The sequence below is a fragment of the Denticeps clupeoides genome, chromosome 7 (genome assembly GCF_900700375.1).
Source record: "Denticeps clupeoides chromosome 7, fDenClu1.1, whole genome shotgun sequence".
In the NCBI taxonomy this organism is placed as follows: domain Eukaryota; kingdom Metazoa; phylum Chordata; class Actinopteri; order Clupeiformes; family Denticipitidae; genus Denticeps; species Denticeps clupeoides.
In genome coordinates, this window is record NC_041713.1 from 14,382,637 (window position 1) to 14,408,607 (window position 25,971).

Here is a 25,971-nt window from a genome sequence, read left to right on the forward strand (position 1 = left end):
ATTACATATTGTGATGTTTCAGCACAACGTGGTTACAACAAATCACTTCCCTGAACTGTTCTTACAGAAAACTCTGAATATGAAACATGACTTATTTTTGTGTGCTCATTCATATATATGGCCATTTTTAAGAAGGTTTTAATAAAACAGCTGTAATTTCTGAAGCCCGCTGAAGCATGTCAGCACATGATGAAGTTCAACACCACAAGCACAAAAAAAAATAAAATCCCATCACCTTGCACACTACACAAGCAACTACTAAAAATCTCTGGATCTACAATGGAGTTAGTGAGCTGGTGAATAGGGTGGAAAAATGGGAATCACCTGTTTGGTTAGGGGAGTGGCTGACGGAATCCCGAATGGGAGCCATGCCTATGAGAAAAAGACGACACCATAAGGACAGGACAGGGCGACCTGTCAGCTAGGAGGTGGACAATTTTCCAAAAAGTAATCAGGCCAGAGCATTACTTGTAAAAAGGTAAGAGATAAGTGCTATGGAAAGAGTTTCACTGAAACGGAATCTAAACCCATATAAAGTAAATGGATGGGATAACTGAAGCACATTATTTGTACATACAGTAATTTCCCCAAATAATTTAAACTATAAGCTTGCACAACACACACAAAAGCAGCACTCTGAAGGCACATTGCCTATACAAAATGAGCATTTCATAAAGGGCTATTTAAATAAGTTTTTTTTTTTTTTTTTTTTAATGTCATACTGCACAGAAGACATTAAGAAACTACTGTCTCACAAGAAGGTGAAAAGCCACTTTGGCCATTTACAAATCAGCTTTACCAGTACATTGGAGTGGACCATATGACCCAAAAATAGAATCATGATATTTCAGATAAATTTGACAGCGTGCATAAAAATGACCAGGGGTGGTCCTAGCCTGTTTGGTGCCCTGTGCTGCAAATTTTTTTTTTTTTTTTTTTGTAGAAATCACAAAATAAAATCTTTGAATGCCGGGGGGGACTGCCTGATAAAAAATATGAACAAGCATAGTGTTACTTATTATAAATATATTCAAACAATATTTTTAAATGTAAACTACAGCTGAACATAGAAAATACAAAAATGTTCAAATAATCACTCGTATCATTCAAATACCTGGTATTTCACTGGTTTTATACATGTGACAGAAACTCCACTATCAGTAGAATTGACCAGATATTGTTTTACCTGGAATATAGTTATGCTATATGTTGAGGTATCGGTCAAAATAGTTTATTTTACAACTTTCTGCTGCAGTGCTTTTGCAATGGAGACGTTACCCCTGCAAAAACAGTTACATTTAAATGCACTTATCAAATTATATACCTCAACATATACCATCAAATTTATACTGCAATATGAAGTTTATGCCGTATCGCACAGCCCTACTCCTGAGTTAACTGCCTCCTGGGATTTCAGACAATCCTCAGACAGACTTGGGTGCTGATGCTTGAGATGGTGAAACAAGTTATTTCCCACTTTCATGTTTACAGGCTACTTTACCGTGGTCTATTCTGCATTTCCTTGTGTTTATCCAAAATAATTCTGCTGCTTTTTTATATGCTTTGCTTATGACCAAGACACCAGACGTAATCACGCAACAAAATGAGCGCAAAAACATTTTTACAGATTTAATTATGGACAAAATATGACCAACCTCTACCAGTATATGCTTAAAACTGCTGCAAAGTTTTTAAAATGCACAATATGCCCCAGAGATCCGTGAATCATATTGAATGTAGCAACAAAATCCCTGCACTTGTCCATGAGCACAGGCAAAAAAAAAAAAAAAAAAAAGTCGGAGACTTGGGAGGAGCATGGCGTGGATGACAAGAATGGTCCTATGAATTTACCTGAGAGGAGGCCGTTGTCGCTGTGCTGCAGAGCCCCCTCTCTTGTAAGAGCGTCCCCTAGCTGGCTGGAGCTGAGCTGCACGTGAGTTCCCAGGGTGGCAGCGAGGATGCGTCAGGCTGCCCACGCTTCAACAGCTGCTTTTGTCAACGCTGGCCGAGACACGGCTGAAGGTGACTGAGCGGGTACCGAGGCAGGGCTTGGGGCTGGCTGAGCACTGGGGCCCTGTTGGCATTGCTGATGGCGCTGAGTACAGTGGAGATGCCTCTGCTGGGATTGGCAGACTGGAGCTGGCTTAAACTAGACTTGATATGTTCTGGCACTGAGGCGATAGTTAGGAAGGGGGGTTTGGAGTGGGGAAGAGAGAGAAACAGAATAATATTAAATATATTCCAAACGAGTTTGGAGTAGAAAAATATGAGTTAACCCAAACAATCAAGAGTGAGGGGCACTAAACGAGACGTCTGATTATGAACTTGTAAAAATGCTCCTTATTCTGAGTGCTTGTACTGCAGACCTGCAAACCAAAAAACCCTCGAGTGTTACACAACAGGCTTTAACCAAGAGATTTCCAGAGCGACAAAACCTCTTAGGACAGAGGGAGACTGTGGGCTTCAGGCAGAAACACACATTTAAGTCAGTGGCAACTTAAAAAAAATAACACACATTAATGCAGACCCTATACAAGAAGAAAAGTTGGAAGACCTTCAGGGAACGCATTGGTATGTACTGCTACAGACCGAGACGCCAGTGACTCAGAAAGAATTTCCTTCCAGCATGTCAAAAGAAGGGTCTAGTGTAAGAGAGTGGGTGCATAAAAGCTACCAGTCACATACTAAACCAATAACATATAAGACAGTCACATGAAATGTCTCCCTTTCTATCATTGAGAAGATCAAAAAAAAAAAAAAAAAAAAAAACACCACCTCTCGGTTTGATACAGGGGGATTTCCTCTTTAAAGTGATCTCATGGTGCTGCAATTCAGGGCATATTCAAAAAGCAAGGGAGGAGGCAGAAAAGGAAGGAACAACCCTCTGCAACAAGTCACTACTGCCCCGTTCCAGTGGGTCCACAGTCCAGTTAGTGTGCATAGTAGGGGTCTATTTATAAACAGTAGCTATAATAAACAGCCAATTATGTAGCTGGGCATTAATAAAATGTATGCTAATAGCAGTAGTGATAATGCATATTTGTGGTTACTTCAACACAATAAAAAGCAGCATAGTGAAGTATGCACTGCACTGAACAAGTAGAACTAAAATGCATCGGATTTCTACCTTGAAGCTGTTCCGCAGGGGGGCTGGGGGGAACTTCCTGTCTGGATCTTCCTACTGTAACCGTTTATGTAAGACAAACATGCTCTGCATTCAGCTTTGTTCCTTCCTTCTCGCTTAGTTACATTGAGGGGGTGGGCTAAGAAGCAGGGTGTCATTTTACCATTTTCAGCAGCAAGTACTGCTGTACTTGTCCTGGGGGGAGCCAGTACTTTTTTAAAAAGTATGCAGTAGGTAATGCAGTGTTTGCATTTGACAAGCCATTTCCGGTTCAAGCCTCACTGAGGTGAGCTCAATAACGGTCATGATGGCAGTCTAGCTGCAGCATGCACCATCAAGTTTTATAATCCTGGGACCACAGAAACATTAGCAAACTAGTGCTAAAATAAATAAATAAATCATCCCTATTGTACTACAGTCTGGCCAAGCAAGGGCTTGCAAGCAGGTTGAGTTTCACAGTACGACACATCTTTTCAAAAGGCTCCAGCTCCAGGAGGATCCATCGCTAAGCAACGCTCACAAGATTAGTCAACAAAACAAGCTTTCACTGATCGCAGATTCCACAGATCATCCCACTTAAAGCTTGTCCATTTCAACCAGACACACAGCAGCCAGGCAGAAGCACACTGTACATAAAAAGCACAGACACATGTGAACATGCTAATTTCATGTTGTTTGGCCACACGACAGGCATGGCAACCATCTCAGCCAGTACATGAGGGCTTTGGACGTGATCAAAACCAGAAAATATGTAGACCGCTCTGCCCCCAGGCACTTTTTGAAGAGAGCGCTAAAAACAGATGTCCATTTTTTTTTTTGGTTTATTATTGAATCATGGAAAGAATTGGCTGAGCACAAACATTTCAGAGGACTTTCACAGCATCGCCTCAGCAGATCTCGGTGTGAAACTTGACGATACAGCTCTGTTTGAAGACAGTATTTCCACTCTGATTAATTTATTTACCATCATGAGGAGGCCACCGAGCCGTCTGCGACTAGAGATAAGTACAGAGTCACATGGGGCTAAAGGGAAGAGGGAGGGCACGGAGCTGGAAACCTGATTCTGGCCATTTTAAATGCCCCCGACCGCTACTCGTTGCCAACAACATTTTTACGCTCACAGCACTAGGTTTGCACAGTGCTGTGCTATGACAATAGCGGATTTGTTTTTTCAAAGAGAAACATTTTGAAAGTTCTCAGGAAAGTTTCAAGATTTTCTTTATAACAAGATGTAACTCGTGAATGTCTGTTTGGGTATTAGCCAATGTCACTTTCCAAGCTACAAATCAGAACTTTACTGCTGTCCTGGAATCACAGGGCTGGTGCCTGCCTCAAAATGGCTGGACATTGAAAGTCTGTTCAGTTAAAGCGCCAGTCACACCACTGGCTTCAATCCTAAGCCACTGAGGCAGAATAAAGACAAGGTCAGAGATAAAGTCCAGAGCAACCAGGCTTTCCATTACCCTTCCTGGAAAAATGACACCAATGCTGATAACTTCAGTTAAAATGGAGAATACCTGGGGTCAAACAGCTTCTAAAATATACTTTCTACAGAGCATTAATGTTGTTTTTATTTAAAATAATAAACAAAACCAAATAAATATAAAGAAATAAATATGTTTGTTAAGCATGCATGGAGCTACGTGTGGGAAGGGGGTGCAAATAAATTACCATCTTACCTTCACACCAGCCTCCCTTAATGTACTGTTACTCCACTGTACACACTCTTCCATACACTGCTTTCTCCTTTCCTTGGACTGATTTTCCCTGCAAAGGGAGACGATAAAAATGTGAATAAGATCCATGGTCAGTGGCGCTCCATGGTGAAAGAAGTCAAAAGGCAACCTGCAGCCCTTCACCTGCTGTCGGTTCCTTTTTGCACCACAAAATAAATGATGCAGTAACGCAATTAGAAAATAGGAGAAAGCTTCAGCTAATCTCCTTAACGGATTACACCGGTGAATTACTACTCTATAAACAGCCAGCAATATCGGTGGGCCAGACCTACATCCAATGCTTTGACCAACGACACCTTCTTAATGTGCTGCTCAGTCGGTCTGGCTATGCAAGAGTATAGCATGTTTCAGCATTTCACCATGGAATGTGTGTATTCAATGATTAGAATTCCACTTCAAATCAGGCATCTGAAGCTGCGCAGAATTGGATTAATTGGGGAATGCAACCCCTATACATTTCGCAGGGATAACAGAGAAAGCCACTTAATCAAAAAAAAAAAAAAAAAAAACTGCACAAATTGGACTCCTGTTATTTATAAATGTCTATCTGGTCAGTGTAGATCTAGAAATCGATCAATAAATTACCATTACCAAGTGAAAATGTCTCACTCAGCCTATAAGCAGATCAAATTCATAACTGCAGTGCACTGTGGCATTTGTAGTTCCTCTTCTCCAGTTCTTATCTCATAAAAATTGTCACCTCCAGAAGCTGAAGGCAGTGAACCAAGTCTCCCTGTGGCCTCATGACACCACCCTCCCCCCAACCTCTTCGTCCCTAAAGTGTTTAACCAGATGGCAGTCAACAACAGGAGCCTCCCCTGCACACAAAGACAGGGGCATCTGTTTACGAGTGAGAAACAATCAGCACGGCTCACAGCTGAGAGAGCCATCAGTCAAAACCGAGCACAATTTAAAAAAAAAAGCCCACCATGTTGAAGCTACTTTCTGAAGGACGTCATGCACCTCACACACACTGAAATGGCTACAAGCTCGGGCAGATCATATTCATTCCTCAATCATTTGCAAATGAGGAAAGCCTTACTTTAACACTACAAAAAAAAGAAAGCCAATGGAAGTATGAATATTAACTTTCATTTAAAAAGTAGACTTTATAAACTGTGTGGAAAAATCCTTAAAAGCTTTTGTTTATGAAAACACAAGCAATGCACAACAGGGCCATGTTGAAAGGATGATAAAAATCAGGGAATCAACGGCAGCAGCAGGTCCGTTTCTCTTTGGAAAACATTCTTGCCGCATCTGGTCTGGTCTAACCACATTCAATCCCCCACTTGACAATCCAGCTCTCTAAGAACTTGAAAAATCTGTTCAAAATATGTCGTTTATTTTAAAGCTAACACCCTATGGCTCAGGTTGACATTTCAATTCTGCACTATTGTGAAGATCTTCATAAAAATTCAATTGCAATTAAAACTATTTTAAGATTTGCAGGGGAGGATGTAGGGTTCATATATGATTAGGAAATAAACAATGTTGGTGCAAATATACAAACCCACTTAGACAAGGAAGAGGTGATGTCTACATACACAGAGTGTGAAAAAAATGCTCAATTGATTTCTCTATTCATAGAAAAAGGGACAAAAAAAAAAAAAAAGTTGCAAGCTCAATTTCATGGTAGACATGTGGGGGTTGTCGCAAGTCTTTTGTTGCCACCCACTCTGACCTCTACACTGTATAGATACAATGAGCAACACAAACACAGGGTTTTTTTTTTTTTTTTTTTAAAGCAAAGCTTACTCAGCACTCCGGACCCCTTTAATTCAAATGGAGCTGCATATGCTTACACCAGCAGCATCTACAGCTGGAGGGGTCCAGCACCGGTTGTAAAAGAAGCCAGAAGCTTGTGAAAAGGCAATGCTACAGACCGCAGGGGGGGGGGGGGGGAGAGATAACAATTTTTTTTTATCATCATCAATTTACTACAAGCTGTGCAGTGGGGCTACTGACCTGTATTGATTCTCTTCAGTGTCTTTGGTGGGGGAGAAAAGCATCGAATTCTGGCAACGTAAAAACATGACACATTTAACACACATTTGTCGTGAGAAACCCCCACTTATACTCCTTTACACACACATGTATGCATGCATGGAACCACACGTATCCAGCGATAAAACAATAACATAACCAAACCGGGTAAAGACATTTCACGAGCATAAAAAACGTGATTTTTTTTATACAGCATACATTGCCATTTTTAGAAAAAGTACAAAAAAAGCACGTTTTAATGCCATTGACTCACTTTGTTAAATGCAAGTAAGAGTTAATTGCTCGAGTTAGCTACGAACAGGCTAAGCTACGATGTTCACGGCTGCACGTAACTTTTGATGCGGCGAAAAAAATGACTACGCCAAAATGTACCAAAAAGGCACAGCTCAAGCTGTAAAAATACCTATTTTGCAAATACTAAAAATAGATATAAGCACACACACACGTGCGTATTATTCCTTGAAAACGTTTAAAATGGTTGTTTGTTAATGCGCAATTCTGAAGCTACGCAGCTATTTCGTACAGCATGCTAGTGCAGCTAAACACCAGAAATTTAAAAACATGGGACCGGGGGGTGAAAAAAAGCATAAAAGGCTAGTTAGAGGTCCAATCAATTCATGGACATGCAACTTTAATTACAAAGTCGTAATGTGTGAAAAATAATATCGCTTTTATGATGGTTAAAGTTAGCAAAGCACGCCCTTTAGGAGCTGCGTTCCTCCTAACCCCAAAAAAACAGCAAATGGAAAGACGCGATACACCAGCGACTAGTAAAGCAACTGAAACGAGTCCTAATAAACTATAAATAAAATAAACCCTAATACATTCGCGATACAAGAATATCCCAGCCGTCCTCAACATTTCAGCATTGATTAACCTTGACCCTTGTATGAACACGGCGTCGCTGGAAAAATAGATATAAAAACCATCAGCATTAGAGTGGTTCAAAACAATTCGCAGACCATCAGATTCAGCCCAAACACCCCATAATAAACTGGCAAGAAACATAACCAGTGCAATATAGCGGGCTGAAAAATTAACCAGGTCTAAAAAGAAAAAGTATGCAAACATACCATAGTACAATTCGTTTTTTTAAAAAAAAAAAAAAACAGGATATGTGGGTATCAGGATAAAAAAAAATCTAATCTGGCAATCAGCCGCAAATAGCTGCGCGTATGTAAACAGCAGTCACATACTGACCGTCAAAATCACCAGACGCTTAAGACCATAATTTAAAACGAGCGCAGCGCAAACGTAACATCATCGAAGCTGCCTCTGGGATTTTCTTCTATCTTTTCAGTAGGCAAAAGAAATATGGCTAAATTACAAACTAAGGCGAACTGGAACGACTGCAACGCCAGCGACATTTGCACAGGGCAAATTTGGCGAATTGGAAAGACGTCAACCTCCACCAAACGCCCCGCAAAGGAAACCTACCTGGTTTAAAGTGTAAAGTGCATCAGAGGAGAATCGAAAGCGGGTAATAAGGCGGACGACGGGCGGGGGAAACTACAACAACAACGATTCAGCGTATTTGCTGAACGCGAGAAGGGAGCCGTTTGTCCTGCGTGGTCGCCATTTTCTTCGCTCGCTCGCTCGCTCGCAACGCCGATCTCCCACCTCGCCGAGCGCAGGAAGAGCCCGGATCGACGCGAGGCCACTTCCTCCGGCCGGTCCAAAATGGCGCCCCCCTGGCGCTGCGGATTAGCCGCGACTCACGTCCGCATTCCTCTCGGCGTTTTGTTTTAGCGCCGTCGGGATCGTTTCTAGCAGAAGCCCGTGACACCCGACACACGCGAACCGACACCGAGTCGAGAGTAGACCGGCTGGGATTGTTTAACAGTCAATGGGCTACGATGCGGTCATAATGTTAGCACAGAACCAGCGCATAGGAACTAGGTACAGACGAGCTGAGAGCAAAGAACCACGGAAAAGCTCAGTAGTTAGAGGTTACGTGTTACACGTTCAATCACTTAGTAGGCCTGTTACATTTTTTTTTTGGTTAAGACACAGATGAGTATTATACAGACATGCGTTATAAGATAGGTTACATTATAAAGTAGCACAATGGAGTCATTTTCAAATACCTTGTCCTTCTCCATTGTATTATTTTGATTCAAAGTGTAGCTGTTTAGTTCTCTACGAACCTTGCCGCACCAGCAGAATTCTCTGTGGTTTTTGTCAAGCCACATGTTTTGTTGCTAGTACAATTTTCATTTTGTGTACAGCACCATTGTAGGGACAAGGAACGTTTCTCTAATGTAATCCAAAGACAAAAATCACGAGCCAGTTGCAGAAAAGTGGGGGAGGGGAAAAAACCCTAAACAAATCAGTAACAATGTAAGTACAGTCCATGCCCCGGTGTGGAATTTGCCTACGTTTCACTCTGTAGACAAAGCGACAGCAGACAGCTGAGAACGGCTAAGCACTGTCAACCTGAGTTCTCTTTTGAAGATGGCCATTCCGCCTCAGTTGGCTTTTGATTGAGGTGTCCATTTACACATAATTTTATTAGAAGTTGTAGGTGACCGTTAACAGCAATGAATTAAATGTTGTCCTTTTCATAACAAAAAAATGGCAGATGAATACACTCGTTCAAGATGCAATTCTCTTTTTTCAACATCAATTCAAGAACTAAAAGCATCAACCCAGAAGCTGTAAAGTTAAAGCAATCTTGTGCTTTTACTGACAGCTGTGCACAGAAACAAAAACTGGAAGCAAGGGCAGTGCAGTGCATGTCCATGCAACGTTCTGGAACAGTCGCATTCTTCAGTCGGCTCGACACATGTCCAGAACAGAACTGAATAGCATTGCTGGCATATCTTAGGTGCAGGAGCTCTTTGCAGAGTTATGACCTGCAAACAATCTCTTCTATGAGGAAGGTTGAAGAGTTTACCACAAAAAAACTAATTTCTAACAAAATAGCCAATGACAACCAATATGTTTGGAATATCCTGTTTTTCAATTTATTCAATAAGGGCAAAACTTTCTGTTACCACAAATTCAAAAAGTGTCACTGGACACCTCATTAGACGGCATAAGATCCACTGCAGACCTCAGTGGTGAGAATGAATTTTGTATGAAGCATGAATATTGATGATTGGTGGAGAAGGGGCTCGGCAGGGACAGCTGTGTGCTTGGTGTGTGCTGTGGTCTGTGTGTGTGTGTAGTAGTATAAGTGGAATAGAGGTCAGCATGGTCAGGCCAGCGGGCCACTCTCCCCCCCCAGGCCGCTGGGGCGAGGACCCTGGGAAAATGGGCTGCTCCATTGTGCTCAGGCAGACAAGGCAGGAGGAGGGGATCAGCTTTGCATGACAAATACACTGCTAGGGAAGCTCTAGGAGACTTGCCTCAAAGGCTACTCTCCTTACCCAAAGATTCACCCTGCTTAGCTAATTTTACTGCTGTTTCTCATGTTTATTAATCAGTAGTGTGCCATCATTAATAAAACAAAATGTGATACCTATTTAAACTGTACTATTAAATTTTGGATCATTTAAAAATGCAATGTCTCTAATTACTATACATCATTTCCACATTTTGAAATGACTGCAAGCTTTTTGTTGCAAAACCTTTTCATCTTTCCCTCAATTCCATCTCTAAAATCCTTATTATACATCACCCCATCCACACTCACTTTCCATCCCAACCAGTGCCCCATTTCTCATTTTCTCCCTCAGCCAGGCCAATTCTCCCACAAACCCCCATCATTATATTCCATCTCAATCTGTCTCTCACCCTTCCCCCAGCACACTTCCTCAGACAGGGTGCCAGCTGTGAAATGGATTTGTTGGGGCTGAATTACACCCTGCATCCAACCAATTACCTGTCCGATCATCTTTGCAGGTCGGTGTACACCAGTGCACAGCACCACACATGCTTCCAGACTCCCATTTATTTTTCAGGACACAGCTCTGCCAGGGGATTTATCATTCTTACACAGGCCCCCGTCTCTGTCATTTACAGATGTTAATACACACAGCACAGCTCCATCAAATGTTCACACTCTGAGGTTTAACGTATTCCATTCATCACGTCAACAATTTCATTCAAATTCATTTTCAGTCAGTGTTTTTTTCATTTAAGCTTTTTTTTTCCCACTCAAATTTTTGATTGTGTTGGGGTTTGCTATATTTCCACCAAACTGACCTTTTTAATACCTCATCACACATAACTGTAGTGGTGTCCTTCACGTGTCCCTTGCAACCCAACATATTTATTCATTCTAGTATAGTCTCCTGATGCATAATGTGTCACATTTTCTAATCAACAGCCCTGTGCTGTTTGCAATCTTGAAATACGAATGAAGTATAAAGTCTGCATATCAGCTGTGTACGTCAAATGGCCCACATAGAGCATCATTGAAATTCAAATGAAGCTGTATCAGCACCCTTAGTAAATCCATGCAAATGTGTTTAAATATAGTAGCCTATTAAAAGAGGTTCATTATCAGAAAGTACGGTCTTTACAAAGACAGGTACAGTATGACCAATTTATATGGTTCCTCAATGTTGCACAATCACACCCCCAGCCATTCATGCAAATTCATGGTCAAAAGGCCACACTTATTTATGTCTTATTGTCATTCATGTATGCAGTACATATTTTACATGGACACCTTTTACACTGACGTAGCTCCATTCAGAAACTTTCTCCCTTTGCAGACAAGTCTCATTTGCATGTGGCAATCCCACCTCCCGCTCAATAATTCACACCCTCTCCCCTCACCCATCCCATGCGCGAAGATTGCTTCTAAATCAGCAATCTCCTTCTCCACTAGTGTCCCTCCGGCCTCTTCTGGTGGATATTCTTCTGACTGCCACTGAGTGAATAAATTAAGTAAAGATACAGATGCGTTTTAAAATTGAATGCCAGCAGTTGTACTCATGCACCATGAAGCCATGCTCTTTTTAACCGACTGACAAAGAGCCACACTTTCCATGGCATTAATTTCCATACAAAAAGAGAGTCTTTTTTCTCGTTGCCACTCTGTATCTTTCAGGACATTTGAACGGGCCATAAAAATATAAGCCATATAATACAGAAGGACACCACTGTTCCTGCCCCATTGTCCTCAAACGATGGGGGGGTGTCGGTGTGAAAGCAATGGATGTAAAAGGTGCACAGGAAAGTGAGTAGAGCTCAAGATGAAGTGTGAGTTCCAGCAATGTCACAAAGTGTATCATTGTAACCCAGACTGTCAAGACCAGGCGTGTGCCTACAGTAAACAAAAACTGACCTGTACCCCTTAAGGCTCCATCTCTTTGAAAGCCACCTAATTTTCTGTCCCATGGGACAAATGCTGGAAGAGCACAATGTTTTTCTGTCAAATCATGACTGTGTGTCAACATTTACCTGACTCTGATTTGGGAATACATTGTTCTCCTATACTTGGAAAACTTACAGCTTCTGCAGGGTGGCATTCAGGAGGCAGCAGTGCTTGGGCTGGGTGGATGAGATAGCTGGGAAAATGGGGGCGGGGGAAGGGTGAGTGATGAGCGGGGCTCTTTGGGGATTCTAATGAGGTCTCTCTGCTGAGGCTCTACAGCAAGCCTGGCAATTGTCCCTTACGCCAGCCCTAATGAGCAGACCGTCTGCCTGCCGGACCCTTCCATCACCAGCACTGAGGGAAAATGCCACGCCTGCTCTCCTCACCCACCCGGTGCTGCCGCCCCACCCCCAATTTCCTCTTTTTTTTTATATATATATATCAAACGGCTGAAGCACAAGCAGGTCATTCCACTCCAAACCTGGCTTTACAGGTCCACGGAATTACAGAGGTTTTTTTTAATGAATGAATAGTCTGTATTTCTGTAAATCACATGTTTTGCTTTTTACATTTTATGTTGATTACAGCTTGATTAAAGACAAACATTCTGTCCTGGGGCAGATCTCAGACTGTCAAAGATTTATGAACGTTCAATAATGTGTTTGGGCTGTTCCCATAAATCTTTCATTACGGAAACGTGCATTAGAGCACATCTCTCCCTCCCTCTGTCTCTCTGTGTTTGGTATCAGGTAATCTGTGGTCTAAAACTGAAGTCTACCTCTTGTTTCCATCCTCTCACCGAGACCCTTACTTGATTTCAGCTGGCTGTAGCATTACAAGGATTCCAGGCTGAGACCCACCATTAACTACATTCTGGCTTGTGGAAATCATCTGAGCAGCTCTGAGGAGCATGGGCTGCCTTTGAAATGCACAACCCTCCTCATGGCACACAGACCAGACAGCCTTTAAAGGAGCTTTATTAAATAACAAGACAGAGTTTGTCACCATTGTCAGCAACATCATCGTGTATCAATCCATGCAGGCAGAGGGACAAGCAATTGGACAGTCTATTCACATGGACAAATAACCCAGCTGCAGTAAATAAAAGGCGTGTGTGTGCCGAGGTGCAGTTCGCATTTCCAAGTTGAATAACTGCGAGCACGACGGGGCCATGGTGGACTCGGCAGGAGCTGTTGCCAGGGAAAACTGGTACCAAGCGCATTAAAGAAAAAAAAGCAGGAGTGCAAATGGCTAATGGCAAAGAGAGAAACGAAAGGCTGGAAGTGTGGGGGTGCAGGAGGTGGGGTGGGGAAAACTGTCCTGGCACTTCGCCAAGTGCTCATTACAGCCGAACGCGCGTGCAGTTGGGCCAGCCAACGTGACGGCCGTTACCCTGGCAACCAGCGAAGAGGCCCAAGATGTAATGCATCATATTTGACTAGACAGACAATCTCACTCCACTCTTAACAGTTTCAGTATGGGAAGCGTAGCTGCGGGGGAGGCCTAGACATGGGCAAACATGCAGGAAATGTTAAGGTCTACAGGTCTGCTACTTTTATTACTGGCTCGTGGTAATCAAAATCATGGGTCTATGTTTGTAACAACCATTTATGTGCTTCTAAAATATAAGCTTACAATTTAATATACAGTATGCCATAATAAGAACCAAAGTTACAATCTGAAAACTTAATTGATCCCTGAGGAAAAAGCTTATGTAATTACAAAAGATAAAATAAATATGTATTCCAGTCACCACAAAGTGGAGTGAGATTTTAGCATTGTCCATGACAAATTCAAATTCTAATTTTATTTGTCACATACACAGTGATACACGGTATGATTTAAAGTTTGGACAAACTATGCAAAGCAGTCCAGTTCCCCATTCAAAATCATTTCTTCAGAGCAAAATCATACATTTAAGGAGCATAAGTACATTTACATTACATTTACAGTATTTATCAGACGCCCTTATCCAGAGCGATTTACAATCAGTAGTTACAGGGACAGTCCCCCTGGAGCAACTTAGGGTTAAGTGTCTTGCTCAGGGACACAATAGTAGTAAGCGAGATTTGAACCTGGGTCTTCTGGTTCATAGGCGAGTGTCTTACCCACTAGGCTACCACCACCCCACGGGAATGGTGAATAAGTGGTACAGAAGGGTATTATTACTCCTCTATGACTGTGAGAAATGTATGGATTTTCTTTTTTTTTTTTACATCAAATATGGGCTGCTTTTCTTAAGCCAACATGTTCCAATATTTTCTTGTCTTATTAATATGTCTATATACACAGCTCTGGAAATAAATGAGAAAACACTTCAAAGAACTTCCTTTCTATTTCTATGGTCACCATTCCATTCCATCAACAACAGGAAATGTTCAGTGTAACCACCGAGAACCACTGCTGCTTTTTTTCTTGTTGTTGTTATTGCAGTCTTAAGAATGACCAGGGTTACATTTCACTGCAAATTATGCATGTATGGCTGTGTACAAACAAATCTTGTGAAACTTGACAGCTGGCCTAATGGCAGAGGAAACCATTTGGATTAAACTGTGGTCAACCGCAAGGATCAGAAAGCCACACAAGGATAGTGCATCACAGCAGATGTTCTCTAATTACACCAACCCTCGCTCTCGCCTGCTCCTAGCTACCATCAGCTGCTGCAGCAATGCACCAGGAGGAGCAAATGGCCGTGGAAAGTCGCCTGGCAGGGGAATACTCGACCTCAAACCCAAACAAAGCAGAGCTAAGCACACACTGTGTCAACTCACAGTCTTAGAAAGCAACTGGTAAATTCTAAATTACTTTTTAATATAGCAAGTATTATTTTCACTTTTAAATGCCCTGTGTGATTTACCTGTTTAATTATTCATTGTAATATAATTGCACGATTCCTCATTACTCTGTGCCATCAGATATTATACAAAGGTAGCAGCTTGATATCTCCATAATGTCCTATAATGAATACACAGGGTCCTGTCTGCCTGGTGTTGGGTAGACTGTTTTAATGAGTGCAAGGTTTAAACCCTGCAATGGAAAAAGTGCCTGTCAGTGCTCCAGAGCACCTTGGCCCTCCTGGTAAACAAAAGGGCTTTCCACATGATGGGAACGAGGCGGGGCAGAGAGGTTCAGCGCTGGTAATAATAACTTATTCATGTGGGGGATCACATGTCTCACCAGCCCATCCTACCTTGGCAGATCAACAGTAATTTCCAACCACGACCAGGGTTTTAATAATGCAAAGTTACTAAACCAACTGCAAAGCTGACACAGAAAGGACGTGCTGTTGTGTTAGCAAACACGCCTAACACTGAGCAAGAACTCCCTTTAATTTCATACTTTTAAAGATAACACATCTACACTGGTCATGACCCTTATTTCGAATTGGGATTCTATTTAAAAATAAATACATTTTAAATAAATACAAGCACTTAAAAACAAATGATATCACAGCTGGTCACGTCCAGCTCCTCTACACAGTAGGGCGAGAACTTGGCTTCAGACATTTAAGATTGACGCAGCTCTCAATGTCTTTCACACCTATGTGGGCATGTAGACATGCAGTCACTGGAGTGTTACTGGGCTTGTCATGTACACACTCACACACACAACCCACAGACTGAGCCAAAGAGCAGCCTCCCAGTCAAAAACAGCCTCTGGCAGATTTTAAGTGTCCATGTGAAACCAGTCAAAAGCTATCCACCATGGGACCAGTGGCGAGACAGCTGGCCACCTACTGGGTGCACCTTTAATAGCTTTTCTATACACAGCCCTTTTCACCTTTCAAAAAGCACAGTGATATTTTACCACATTGGTGCAGTAGCGTTATACGTTTCTGTTTTCAAAGTAACACCATTAGACATTTGGCTTGCTCATAAGGGGGAAAAAAAACTGTCCCTTCCCTGGCCCTATTTGCTGATATTATTACATACAACATTTATAACACCATAAACACTAAATCAAAAATAAAACCAATCATGCAAAGTTGTAGCTTGACAACACTAATTTCTGATCTACGTTGTTGTACAGACATACGATTATGAGCATGAATCTGCTATAGCTAATTATCATCCTTCATGGTACCTCTCTGTACCTTTTCGAGGAACAAAAATTATAAATATGTCTTATAATGAAATTTGGAGCTGCCTTAGTAACAAGCCCCTGTACCCCTGAAGGTGCAGTTTCCTTTCGTGTAACAGTACATTTATTAAATTGAAGGGGAATTCGAAGAAGAAACCCTAGCCTGTCTGCATTAGATGTTTTGTTAGATGCACTCATGAATCATATCAGAAACCTCACAAAACTCTGCTAGCCGCTATAACTGAAACTACTTACCAGCAAGTAAGGGAACATTTCAGGCGACACATTTCAACAAAGTGTCAAATAAGTGCATAGAAAATATGGACTTTTATACATTCCACAGTGGTGGCATGTGTAAACATCAGTATCTAGGCACACATGCAATTACTAATTAATAAAAGTATATATCATAGATAAAAGTATTGTAACAAAACAAGCCATAAATGCATAAAAGCATTTTGTATTCATTCACATTAATGTATTGTAAACAACCGACGGAATGATACTTTGTCATAAGTGCTGATGAACTCTTTGCAATACACAGTCCTAATAACAGATGTGTGTATATGAATATACACACACACACACACACACACACACATTTTTTTTGTGCTCCAGCTCTGTCAGCCTCCACATATTAATGCTGACTGTGCCACTCATCTATCCTATTACATGAAATGAGCCTTCTGGCTGTCTGTGTATCACATCATGCGTGTGTGTTGTGTCCTCTTAAGAAGGCTTCCGCTCTGTTCTGTGTGTCTGAATGCACTGGTGCTCTGTTTTTAATCTGCCATTTCAATTACAGCAAGGGAAGTATTCTGCCTGGTTAATTAGGAATGCTTGAGACTAAATGAGGATGGATGAATGAAGACATATTGTTACATAATAATAACGAGGATTTCTACCCACCCTCTCCCTCCCAGGGTTTGTGAAGGGGCACCATCGCCTGCAGGAAGCAATATTCTTCACACTCATGAGTAATTAATTGTCTTTATTTATCTCTTTGTATATGTATGCTGTGATCATGACGTGTATGTTTGCACTCATGCTCTTTTTCCATTGCTTGGCCTGAGTTGATTTAACTTTTTCTGCTAGGACTGCAGCTCAGCACATGCTCGGTATCTGCCCTGATGTGCTGGTTGCCTCCCAGGAATAGTAACACAGACGGTGAGGAGACGGGTTGGGTGGGGCCAAAGCCAACGAAAATATTACCCATCTAGTCATATGTGTCAGACTCTCTTTTTACTAACACAATGACAGTCACAAAACCCACTGAGTTGTTAAAATCATTAATGTGTATAAACACTCTCTCAAATGCACACACACTACTCAGTCACAGTCAGACTGGATTGATGGTTCGCATTTGACACAGCTACGCTCCAAACAACATAAACACTCATCCGGTCTCCACAGACTTGGATACCTTGGGATCCATCAGACCAGTCTAGACAGAAATACAGAGGCAGGGGCAGGGAGAGAAGCAGAAAAAAAAGCTCTAAAAACATGTTTACAGTTGGAAGATTTGCCAAGAGGAGTGGACTTTGTTGCCTGGCTCAGGCATGATGCAGCACTGTGTTCAACTGGCAGGGCTGGGAGTTAAACTGGCGCGAGGCACACAGAACAGGACTGAAGTGCACAGCAGGCTTTTAATTTGGTGCATATTTCACCTAATCTGTGCGCTCCGCAGGGACGGGGCGGATCACTCGTCTCTCTGGCACGGGCTCAGCCAGGACAATACACACAACACTTTTGGGGCTAATTACGTGTGTGGTCAGACGGTGCCCTTTAAACGGGTCCCCGAAAATCAAGGGTTTGGATGAATGAATAAGACAAAGTGGAAAAAGAGACCTGGGGGTGACCAGGGTTAATTAGGAAATAGAGTACAAAGCATTTTACATGTCAATCTGTTTTTTTTTTTTTAATCCTGAGAGCATAAAAAAGGTGCAATTTGCAGTCCATTGAGAGAGTGTTTGCACGTGCTGCTGGCCGCGTGTCCGTCGTCACACACCCGTCACGAGTAACTACATCGATTTCTTCCGCAGGGTTTTGTTTGTTGAGGTTCATATTTGCGGTGATTGAGCTCAAAGATTAGTGCGGCAAGAATAGGCACGGTTCATTATCCATAAGCGTGAGGAACCGGGTCGTTAGATCCTCAGCTGCCTGACTCGGTCCCCTGCCGATTATGATCTCTCTCAGGTGCCACCGACCATTTGGGAGACTGACTTCATCACGTGTTTTCCACTTGTCACGACCTCCGCAGTCATTTGCCTGTTACTCCTTTCGAAGGGGGCCTGATTCTGGAAGACACTCTTAACAGATTTGGGCTCATCTGTTTGAGATCTTTTCAGAAAGCACTTGCTCCAGTTTGGGTCAAGTACAGAAACAGACTTTGTGTTGGTCCAAATTGTGTCCTGACACACTTTAGTGATATTTTGAGGTTTGGTTGCCAGGAAGAACCAGAACAAAGCTGCCGATTTCAGAAGCAAGAAATTCCCAGGTACAGGTTACATATTTAATATATGATATTTGTGTTGCACATGAAATGCACACAATTGTTTTTAAACAAAATTATGTTTAAATTATTAACAAATCTGAATTTTCCCTTCTTAAATGGCCAAATTGAATTGAAATGGCAAGCATTTCTATAAACAAAAATATTTTCTGTCACATATTACTATATCAAACACAAATTCATTTGAGCATGCTGGTCTTTTCTTCAAACAGTAAGAACCTGGGGAAAGCAACTGCTGGGAAGAAAAGACTTTGACCAGCAGCTATTTCCATCACAATAGGATGTCATAAGCCTCTTTCTTCCTTTGAGATGGTAATTTGTGGACTGGGTGGTGTCTGATGACCAGAACTCCATAATGGCAGTCAATTTATTTTCCCTTATAAAAGAAGCTCTTCAGGGCCTACATGGCTGTAAAGATTCATTTTTAAAAAATCAAAACTGGGTTAAAAAAATGCCAATATATCAACTACAAATATATCAATGTTACACTTGTGCAAATTAAATATTTTTGTGTATATCAGATTATTGTGTTTCAATCACCAGATACATCTAGCTTCAAGGATTTTTGTTATTATTATGTTATTATGAATGTGATTATTACTATACATTACTATATAATAATATTACTATTATATATCTTATAAAAGAAGTTACATTCCCAGGAGACATGACGGCTCAGAATCCAAAGCTGAATGCGAATTCTAGTGATCCTTTGGTACAAAGCAAGGCCACACCTGCATGTCTCCAAAACTTAACTCTTATCCCCAAGAATGAATGTGACATTAGCATGAAAATACTGCACTCTTTACAGGAGTAGGTTTCCACCTATCCTCTCAGCAGCACCCTCGCCACTGCTAGTTACTGCTAAGTAAAGTAAAGTAGTTAGCACGCCGTTAACCGTCTGTCCTGATGAGAATACTGACCTGTGTGATGCAGGCCGCAACATTAATCATTTCTCTGCCCGGGCTGCAGCTGAGGCTACTGTCGGGGTGTTGTGTGTGTAGTTAGTGTTCACTAACTTCATTTTCGTTTTATTATGTTAACTGGGCTACATTAGCCACGCACAGCTGCCGCCATTGGGCATAGCTGTTTGCACTGGAGTTCAATTTGACCCGGCCCAGCCCTGGGCAGACACGTCTCTCCAGGCGTACACTCTCTCACACACAAACACAATTTAATCACGCCCGTCAGCAGCCGCCAAGCAATCAAATTCAATATTGACATTTTCTGGAACTGGAGCTTACAAAATGCCACTGGATCAGTGCTGGGACTCCACCATACACAGTCACTACAAACAAGGCACACAAAAGGAAATTACACAGTCTGACATGACAGCGGAGGCAGGAAAAAAAAACATTATTCATAAAAAGCATCACCTTTTATAGACATTCAGCGATTTTGAAACGGGGTTAGGAGTTGTAGATGTGTGACAGGATGTCACTTATTATTGCCTTGAGTAAACTGTTTATTTCTATGCCCCTGCAGGTCCCAGAAGACATGAACTGCTGTAAGATACCTGACAGGGATCTCAGTGGGCCACCCAGTCAGTTTATGTGAACACAATTACCAGCAGGGCTCTGTGCTTCTTACTTATAGATGTATGAATTGAGAAGCCTTTGCAGTGACTTTTAAAATATCCATCTGAAGACGCATTCCTTAAAGATGCTGGGAATTAATACTGTTATCGTATGCTCTGGCATTAAACCATACAACCATGTTATCTGCGTGTATTCTGTGAACTCTGACGTAAGTCATGTATGTGTGGGCCATGAGGGGCACCTGCAGCAGGACGTAATCTAAGGAGATAACCAGAGCGACCATTTCTGAAAAAAGCTTCGATTGTCCTGGAAAATATTAATGACACATAGGGCCATACATTGACAAGCTAATGTACATTTTAAAACCCTGCTTTGCACTGCCCTCCAGGTCTCTGGTGGCTCATCTTTTTGCCACACTCCCACGTCCTCCAAAAAAAACAACCGAAGGCAGACGCAAGAAGTGAAGGTGAATATGCTTATAACGAACACAAAAACTATGGTTAGAAGATACTGACCAATTCGGGCAATGTTCCTGCAGCCGAACCAACACAGTTTGATTAACCAAATTGTGGCTATCACTCAATCACTCAATTTCATCACACAAGAAAAACTTTTTGTAGATTCACTGAGAAACAGTAACACACACTGATTAAAAAAAAATACAATAATCTGAATTTGATGTTGTATTTAGTATTTAGGTTTTCCAGTCCTGAGATGTGCAAGGACAAAATAAGAAATGACATTTTTCAGGCAGTTAGCAAGGTTTTTTCTTCTGTAATCCCAAATCATGCAAAATCGTATTTTTTAACTTTTTTTTTTGTATTACAGTTCCGATTTGTGGTTGAACAGAAAGATGGTAAGGTGGTTGGAGTGATAATTAAAAATCTCATACTGACCATGAAGCAGAGTCTCTTGAATTGAGGAATTGATCTTTGACCTTCAGCCTTGTCAGCACCTTGTTTTTTTACTTTTACTGTAGTACATATGAGCAACTGCATTTGTACAGATGTTATTGCAGGTCAAGCATGGTTATGCCACCTTCCTCTCTGCATTTGTTTTGTTTTGGCCCATGTTTTAAGCTCTACATGCATCATGGTAAACTCTAGGTAAACAAGGCTTATCCCACCAGCAGGGCTGTTCGCAGTGCCTACTGTATGTAAGTGAAAGTCCACAGTGCCTGCATTATTCTCCCGTTTCAGACATGTACATGCAAGACAGCGAGTGAGACTGTTTGGCCTGTGAGGTCAGGCTTGTCAGGCAATACGTTCTGATTACCATACAAATCCCCATCAGAAGCCGGTTTTCCCAAGCACAGAGTGGCCAGCACAATGCCCGGGCTCATTCTGTTCCTGCCTTTGTGTGAGGCTTAGAGCTCTGCGGCCAGGGGAAAATAAAAAAACACATTTGTTCAGAGGTTATACTCTACAATAGAGAGAGGGGGAAATGCCTGAGCTATTCCGAACACATCATGTTGCACTCTGCTTGGGTGGAACCAGGAAAAGGCCAAAGCTCAATTGCACAACAGTACAGAGATATTTATTTACCTTTCCACCACCACAAACTGTCACAGAATAAAGGCACAGGCAATCATTTGTTGATGGAAACGGCATGAGTAAATGATCACTTCTTGAAAAAGTGCCACACTAAAAGCTTTAGAAGAGTTTTTAAAATTAATTTATCACCCGCATTGAGGTCTTCCTGAGTTGCAGTTCACTTTGCGTCTGGCCTGCTCTGCCTCATTAATCATTGTGCAAATGAGTAATAGCGGCACGCGGGTGGGGAGAACGCAGGCCATTGGCTGCTGAGGGGGAGGCACGGATGAAAGGGCTCCCTGTGCCGTGAGTCTGGGGTCTGGAATGATGCCAGGCTGCAATCAGCTCATGTTTTGAACAGAACAAAAGATCAGTGCTGACTTTATGGCGCACAATAAAAAAACTGTACTTTAGTTTAAAAAAAAAAAAGGCGTGAAACGTTTATCAACCAGGCCATCCCATCAGCATCGGATGAAGGCTTTTGCAGCTTCCTTTGCATGGGCTTTATGTCTCTTTGGTTATCTTTAGGCACGAAAGCTGTGGGGAGCTCATCTAAAACACACTTGCTCGACTGCCAGAGCATACTTCCTCTTGTAAAATGGGTGGTTGTGCAGGCTCACACCTCAGTAATCCTGGGGCATCCCGCTGCCAGATTTGGCTCTGTGTTTAAGGGAACAGACAAATATTGTGCATCCTACAATGTGAAATAATCCAGGAGGGAGTGTTCTGAGAATAGTAAGCATGCATTTATACAGCTGAAATCTGCAGAGAATTTGGAAATTATATTGTGTCTTTGTTGAGAGCAAAAGATGTATTAAAAATGACTATGGATGGTGGGTTAAAGGTCCCCTGACATGATTTTTTTTTGTTATTATATAGGTCCGCTAGTACTGTATTTGTGATACATAAAGAACTAAGTTCTCAGGGCACACAATGAAACATGTCCCCTGCATTTAACCACTGAACCACCACTGAACATCTGTGTACTTATTTGGAAAGCTTGCAGATTTGGAGCAGTACCACTGGAAATTGGGGGATCAATATTGATCAATATGAATAAGGCCATAAATAAAAAACATTGGGGTCAACATAAATGACCTAAATGGACAATATCAGTTGAAACTCTAATAGACATTCTTATTTTCATGTGCAAAGGAAGCATAAATGAGCCTTAAAATGAATCATGAACGAAAGCTGACATTAAATATAAGATGCAAATATAAGTACTTTCATCAAGCAGTTACATTCCTCACAATCCGGTACATTTCCACATAGGTGCAGTGGCATTTAGCTTTTTATTTGAAACTCAATTCAGCCTGCTCACTTCCTCATCAAAGTCCAAAAAATGCTTTTCATAACGCCCATCACCAACTCCCTACTGTGTCCACTAAACCATCAGCCCAAACTCATGCAGCCATCATCACCCCCGCAACAGAGAGTTCCCCGTATACTTACTGGCAGCCCCACTTTGCCCAATTATCCTCAACAGCCCATTTTCACATGAAAGACTACGTGATGAATAACACAAAATTGCTCAGGCCAACAAAAGAGCTGTCTGGAAACATGTGTGTTAAATCATACAGGGAGTGGAGTCATCTTACGCATGCTGGAATTCGGAGGAGAGAGTGATCGAGATTAAAGCAGACGGGACAGCGCCAAGTCAACAACCACATGCTGGAAAATGACAAAAACCTTTAGTGTGCGGACTGCATTCAAACCTAAACACAGGTATACCACACAAGGCTGCTGGATGACGCACTGCCAGAGCCTGCAATTAATGCACAGCTCTTCTGTACTTTCCACTGAAAGACTGGTGAAAAACTCCAGCCGGCTGAACTTAAATGGAAAATTGGAGACTAAACAAACCAGCAGTTCCCAGCACATTTGTATACAATAGATGTCCAGAAAATTCTTTTGCCTCATTTTGGTGGGAGCTACAGAAAAATGTACTTGAAATCACGGAGAGGCTTCTTTCAATATGCTAGATGACACCGGCTGATAAGATACAATAAGCTTTGGGAGTGTTTGCAAATGTCAGATTCACACATTTGCCAATCGGGTGGTTTTAATCTATCTGCATGTTTGGTTTGGTAGCAAACGTAGTCCTGAGATGACTGTAACAGATAACATTTAACATGTTCACCCACATAGTGTAGAGAACAGAGGGAAACAGATAGACAAGCATGTAATGTGTTGACACTGTAGGCCCTACAGGGTCCTCCCTTTTCAAACTTTGTTCATAAAGCATCACTAAACTCCACTGTGTCAGAAATAATTTCACATCAACAAAAAGCTGAGTGGGTAGTTAGCTTCTTCCTCTCTGAGAAACAGAAAAAGGGGCTGTCAGTTTATTTCTGTAAACCCTGAATGTGTTGTGACATTTGCAAACCTCCCCATTCCAAATTAATTAAATCACATTATTGCAATAGGACCACCTTATAAGGGGAGTCTGACTACCGTAGGGGCAGTGGTGGCCTAGTGAATCCCAAACCGCAGGGGTGACAGGGTGCCACTGAGCAAAGCACCATCCCCACACACTGCTGCCCGGGCGCCTGTCATGGCTACTCACAGCTCACCAAGGGTGATGGTTAATAGCAGAGGACACATTTTGTTGTGTCACCGTGTGCTGTGCTTGCTGTGTATCACAATGACAAATCACTTCACTTTAATTTATAGTGTTCTTGTGCCCTACACAGCAAGGGTTCCAGCAGTAAATACACAAAATAGTTTTGTCTCTTTATACTTTTTGCTTTGCAGCTTACTTTAAACATTAGACCCAATCTAGGGTGGTGGTAGGCTAGTGGGCAACACACCCGGCTATGAACCAGAAGACCCAGGTTCAAACCCCAGTAACTACCATTTTGTCCCTGGGCAAGACATATAACCCTGAGTGTCTCCTGGGGGAATGTCCCTGTAACTACTGATTGTAAGTCGCTCTGGATTTGGGTGTCTGATAAATTCTGTAACTCAGTAATGGTTTATTTTAGAAAAACAGACGTGACGGGATGGCCCTATGCTATTATTAGACATGCTGAGTGGCCAACCAGACAGAACAGCAAAATGGACTGTGTAGTACATGGGCAGAATTTCATGTTTCAAGGCGTAAAAGAGAGCTGTAAACATTAACTGTCACACACACACCTTACTGCCCACTGGTGCTGGGCTGAGCAGACGGTCCCCGGTGCTGACTGTGTCATTAGGTGTTAACTGCTTGTTAACGCAGCCTGACAAATCGTTTCCTTGCTTTGTAATTTCTTGTATGTGAGTGTGTGTATGAACATGTGTGTGACAGATAAGGGGTCCGTGATTACAGCCGTCTCGGTCAGAAGTCACAGTGGGATGGAGTCTTATTTTCATCATAGCAGTTCGTGACTCTGAGGATGTGACTGTAAAGCTCTTCCTCTGGTCACCAATAATTAACAATTAATTTCTTAGAAGGAGACTGGAGCCCAGATCCATGACTGAATGGTAAAACACAGATGACCTTGTTAACCTATTTTCACACCGTTCATTACTTTTTAAACAGGCTATACCATTAAAAATGTAATGCTCACTTTCTGAAATATTCAGGACCCTGCAAAGTTTTGATTTTGAACTGTTATCAGATTCCCACTCACCCTCGTTGCTCAAGATAGGTAAATATATTCCATAAAGCTAATGCTATGTGCATAAAGCTAAAAAGTGATCAGCCACGGCTACTAATTTGCACAGACCCTTCATCAACACAGACGGCACCTATGCGTAACATCATTGCCATGGTAATCACGCATGCACAGGTCACAATCACACTAAAGCCACCAGCGTGCGGCGCTGGGCATCTGCATTGTCTGCGGCGTACAGCGGAACGCAGCACTGAAAGACCACAATACCACGATGACTGGGGAGCGAGGACGAGGACTCTTACCTAATTGGAAGTTGCAGCACGTAATCTCAGCACGGCTGTTTCCCAGGGTTAGATGCGGTGGCACTCACATCCGAACACTCTCACTCACAGTCTGCGGGTTATTTTTCCTGCCTTAAGGGACTCGTGCAGGGAAAGAGGGCACGTGAAGAACAGAGAGGCAGTTTTCTGTTTTTTTTTTTTTTTTTTTTAATGAAACCACAGTGTGTTTTTCTGGACCAGACCCCCCTTTTTTAAAAAGGGGGGTCACAAATGGCTGCAAGCATTAGTACATA

General features: G+C 42.0%; 1 protein-coding gene across 5 annotated transcripts in view; it reads right to left on the reverse strand.

Moving 5' to 3' along the window:
• Positions 1-25,724, reverse strand: part of LOC114794927 (trinucleotide repeat-containing gene 6A protein-like) — a 41,085-nt gene extending 15,361 nt beyond the window's left edge. The window contains exons 1-5 of one of the 5 annotated variants that reach the window (XM_028987795.1): positions 8,302-8,562; positions 6,826-6,875; positions 4,804-4,891; positions 1,852-2,171; positions 325-372 (exon numbers count right to left, since the gene is read on the reverse strand). In XM_028987795.1, coding sequence (XP_028843628.1) covers positions 325-370 — 46 coding nt within the window. In that variant the 5' untranslated portion in view covers positions 371-372; positions 1,852-2,171; positions 4,804-4,891; positions 6,826-6,875; positions 8,302-8,562. Of the gene's footprint in view, positions 1-324; positions 373-1,851; positions 2,172-4,803; positions 4,892-4,969; positions 5,026-6,825; positions 6,876-8,301; positions 8,563-25,699 lie in introns of those variants that run through there. The other 4 variants (XM_028987801.1, XM_028987800.1, XM_028987796.1 and 1 more) reach the window with 4 other exon arrangements.
• Between the last annotated feature and the right edge of the window lie 247 nt (positions 25,725-25,971).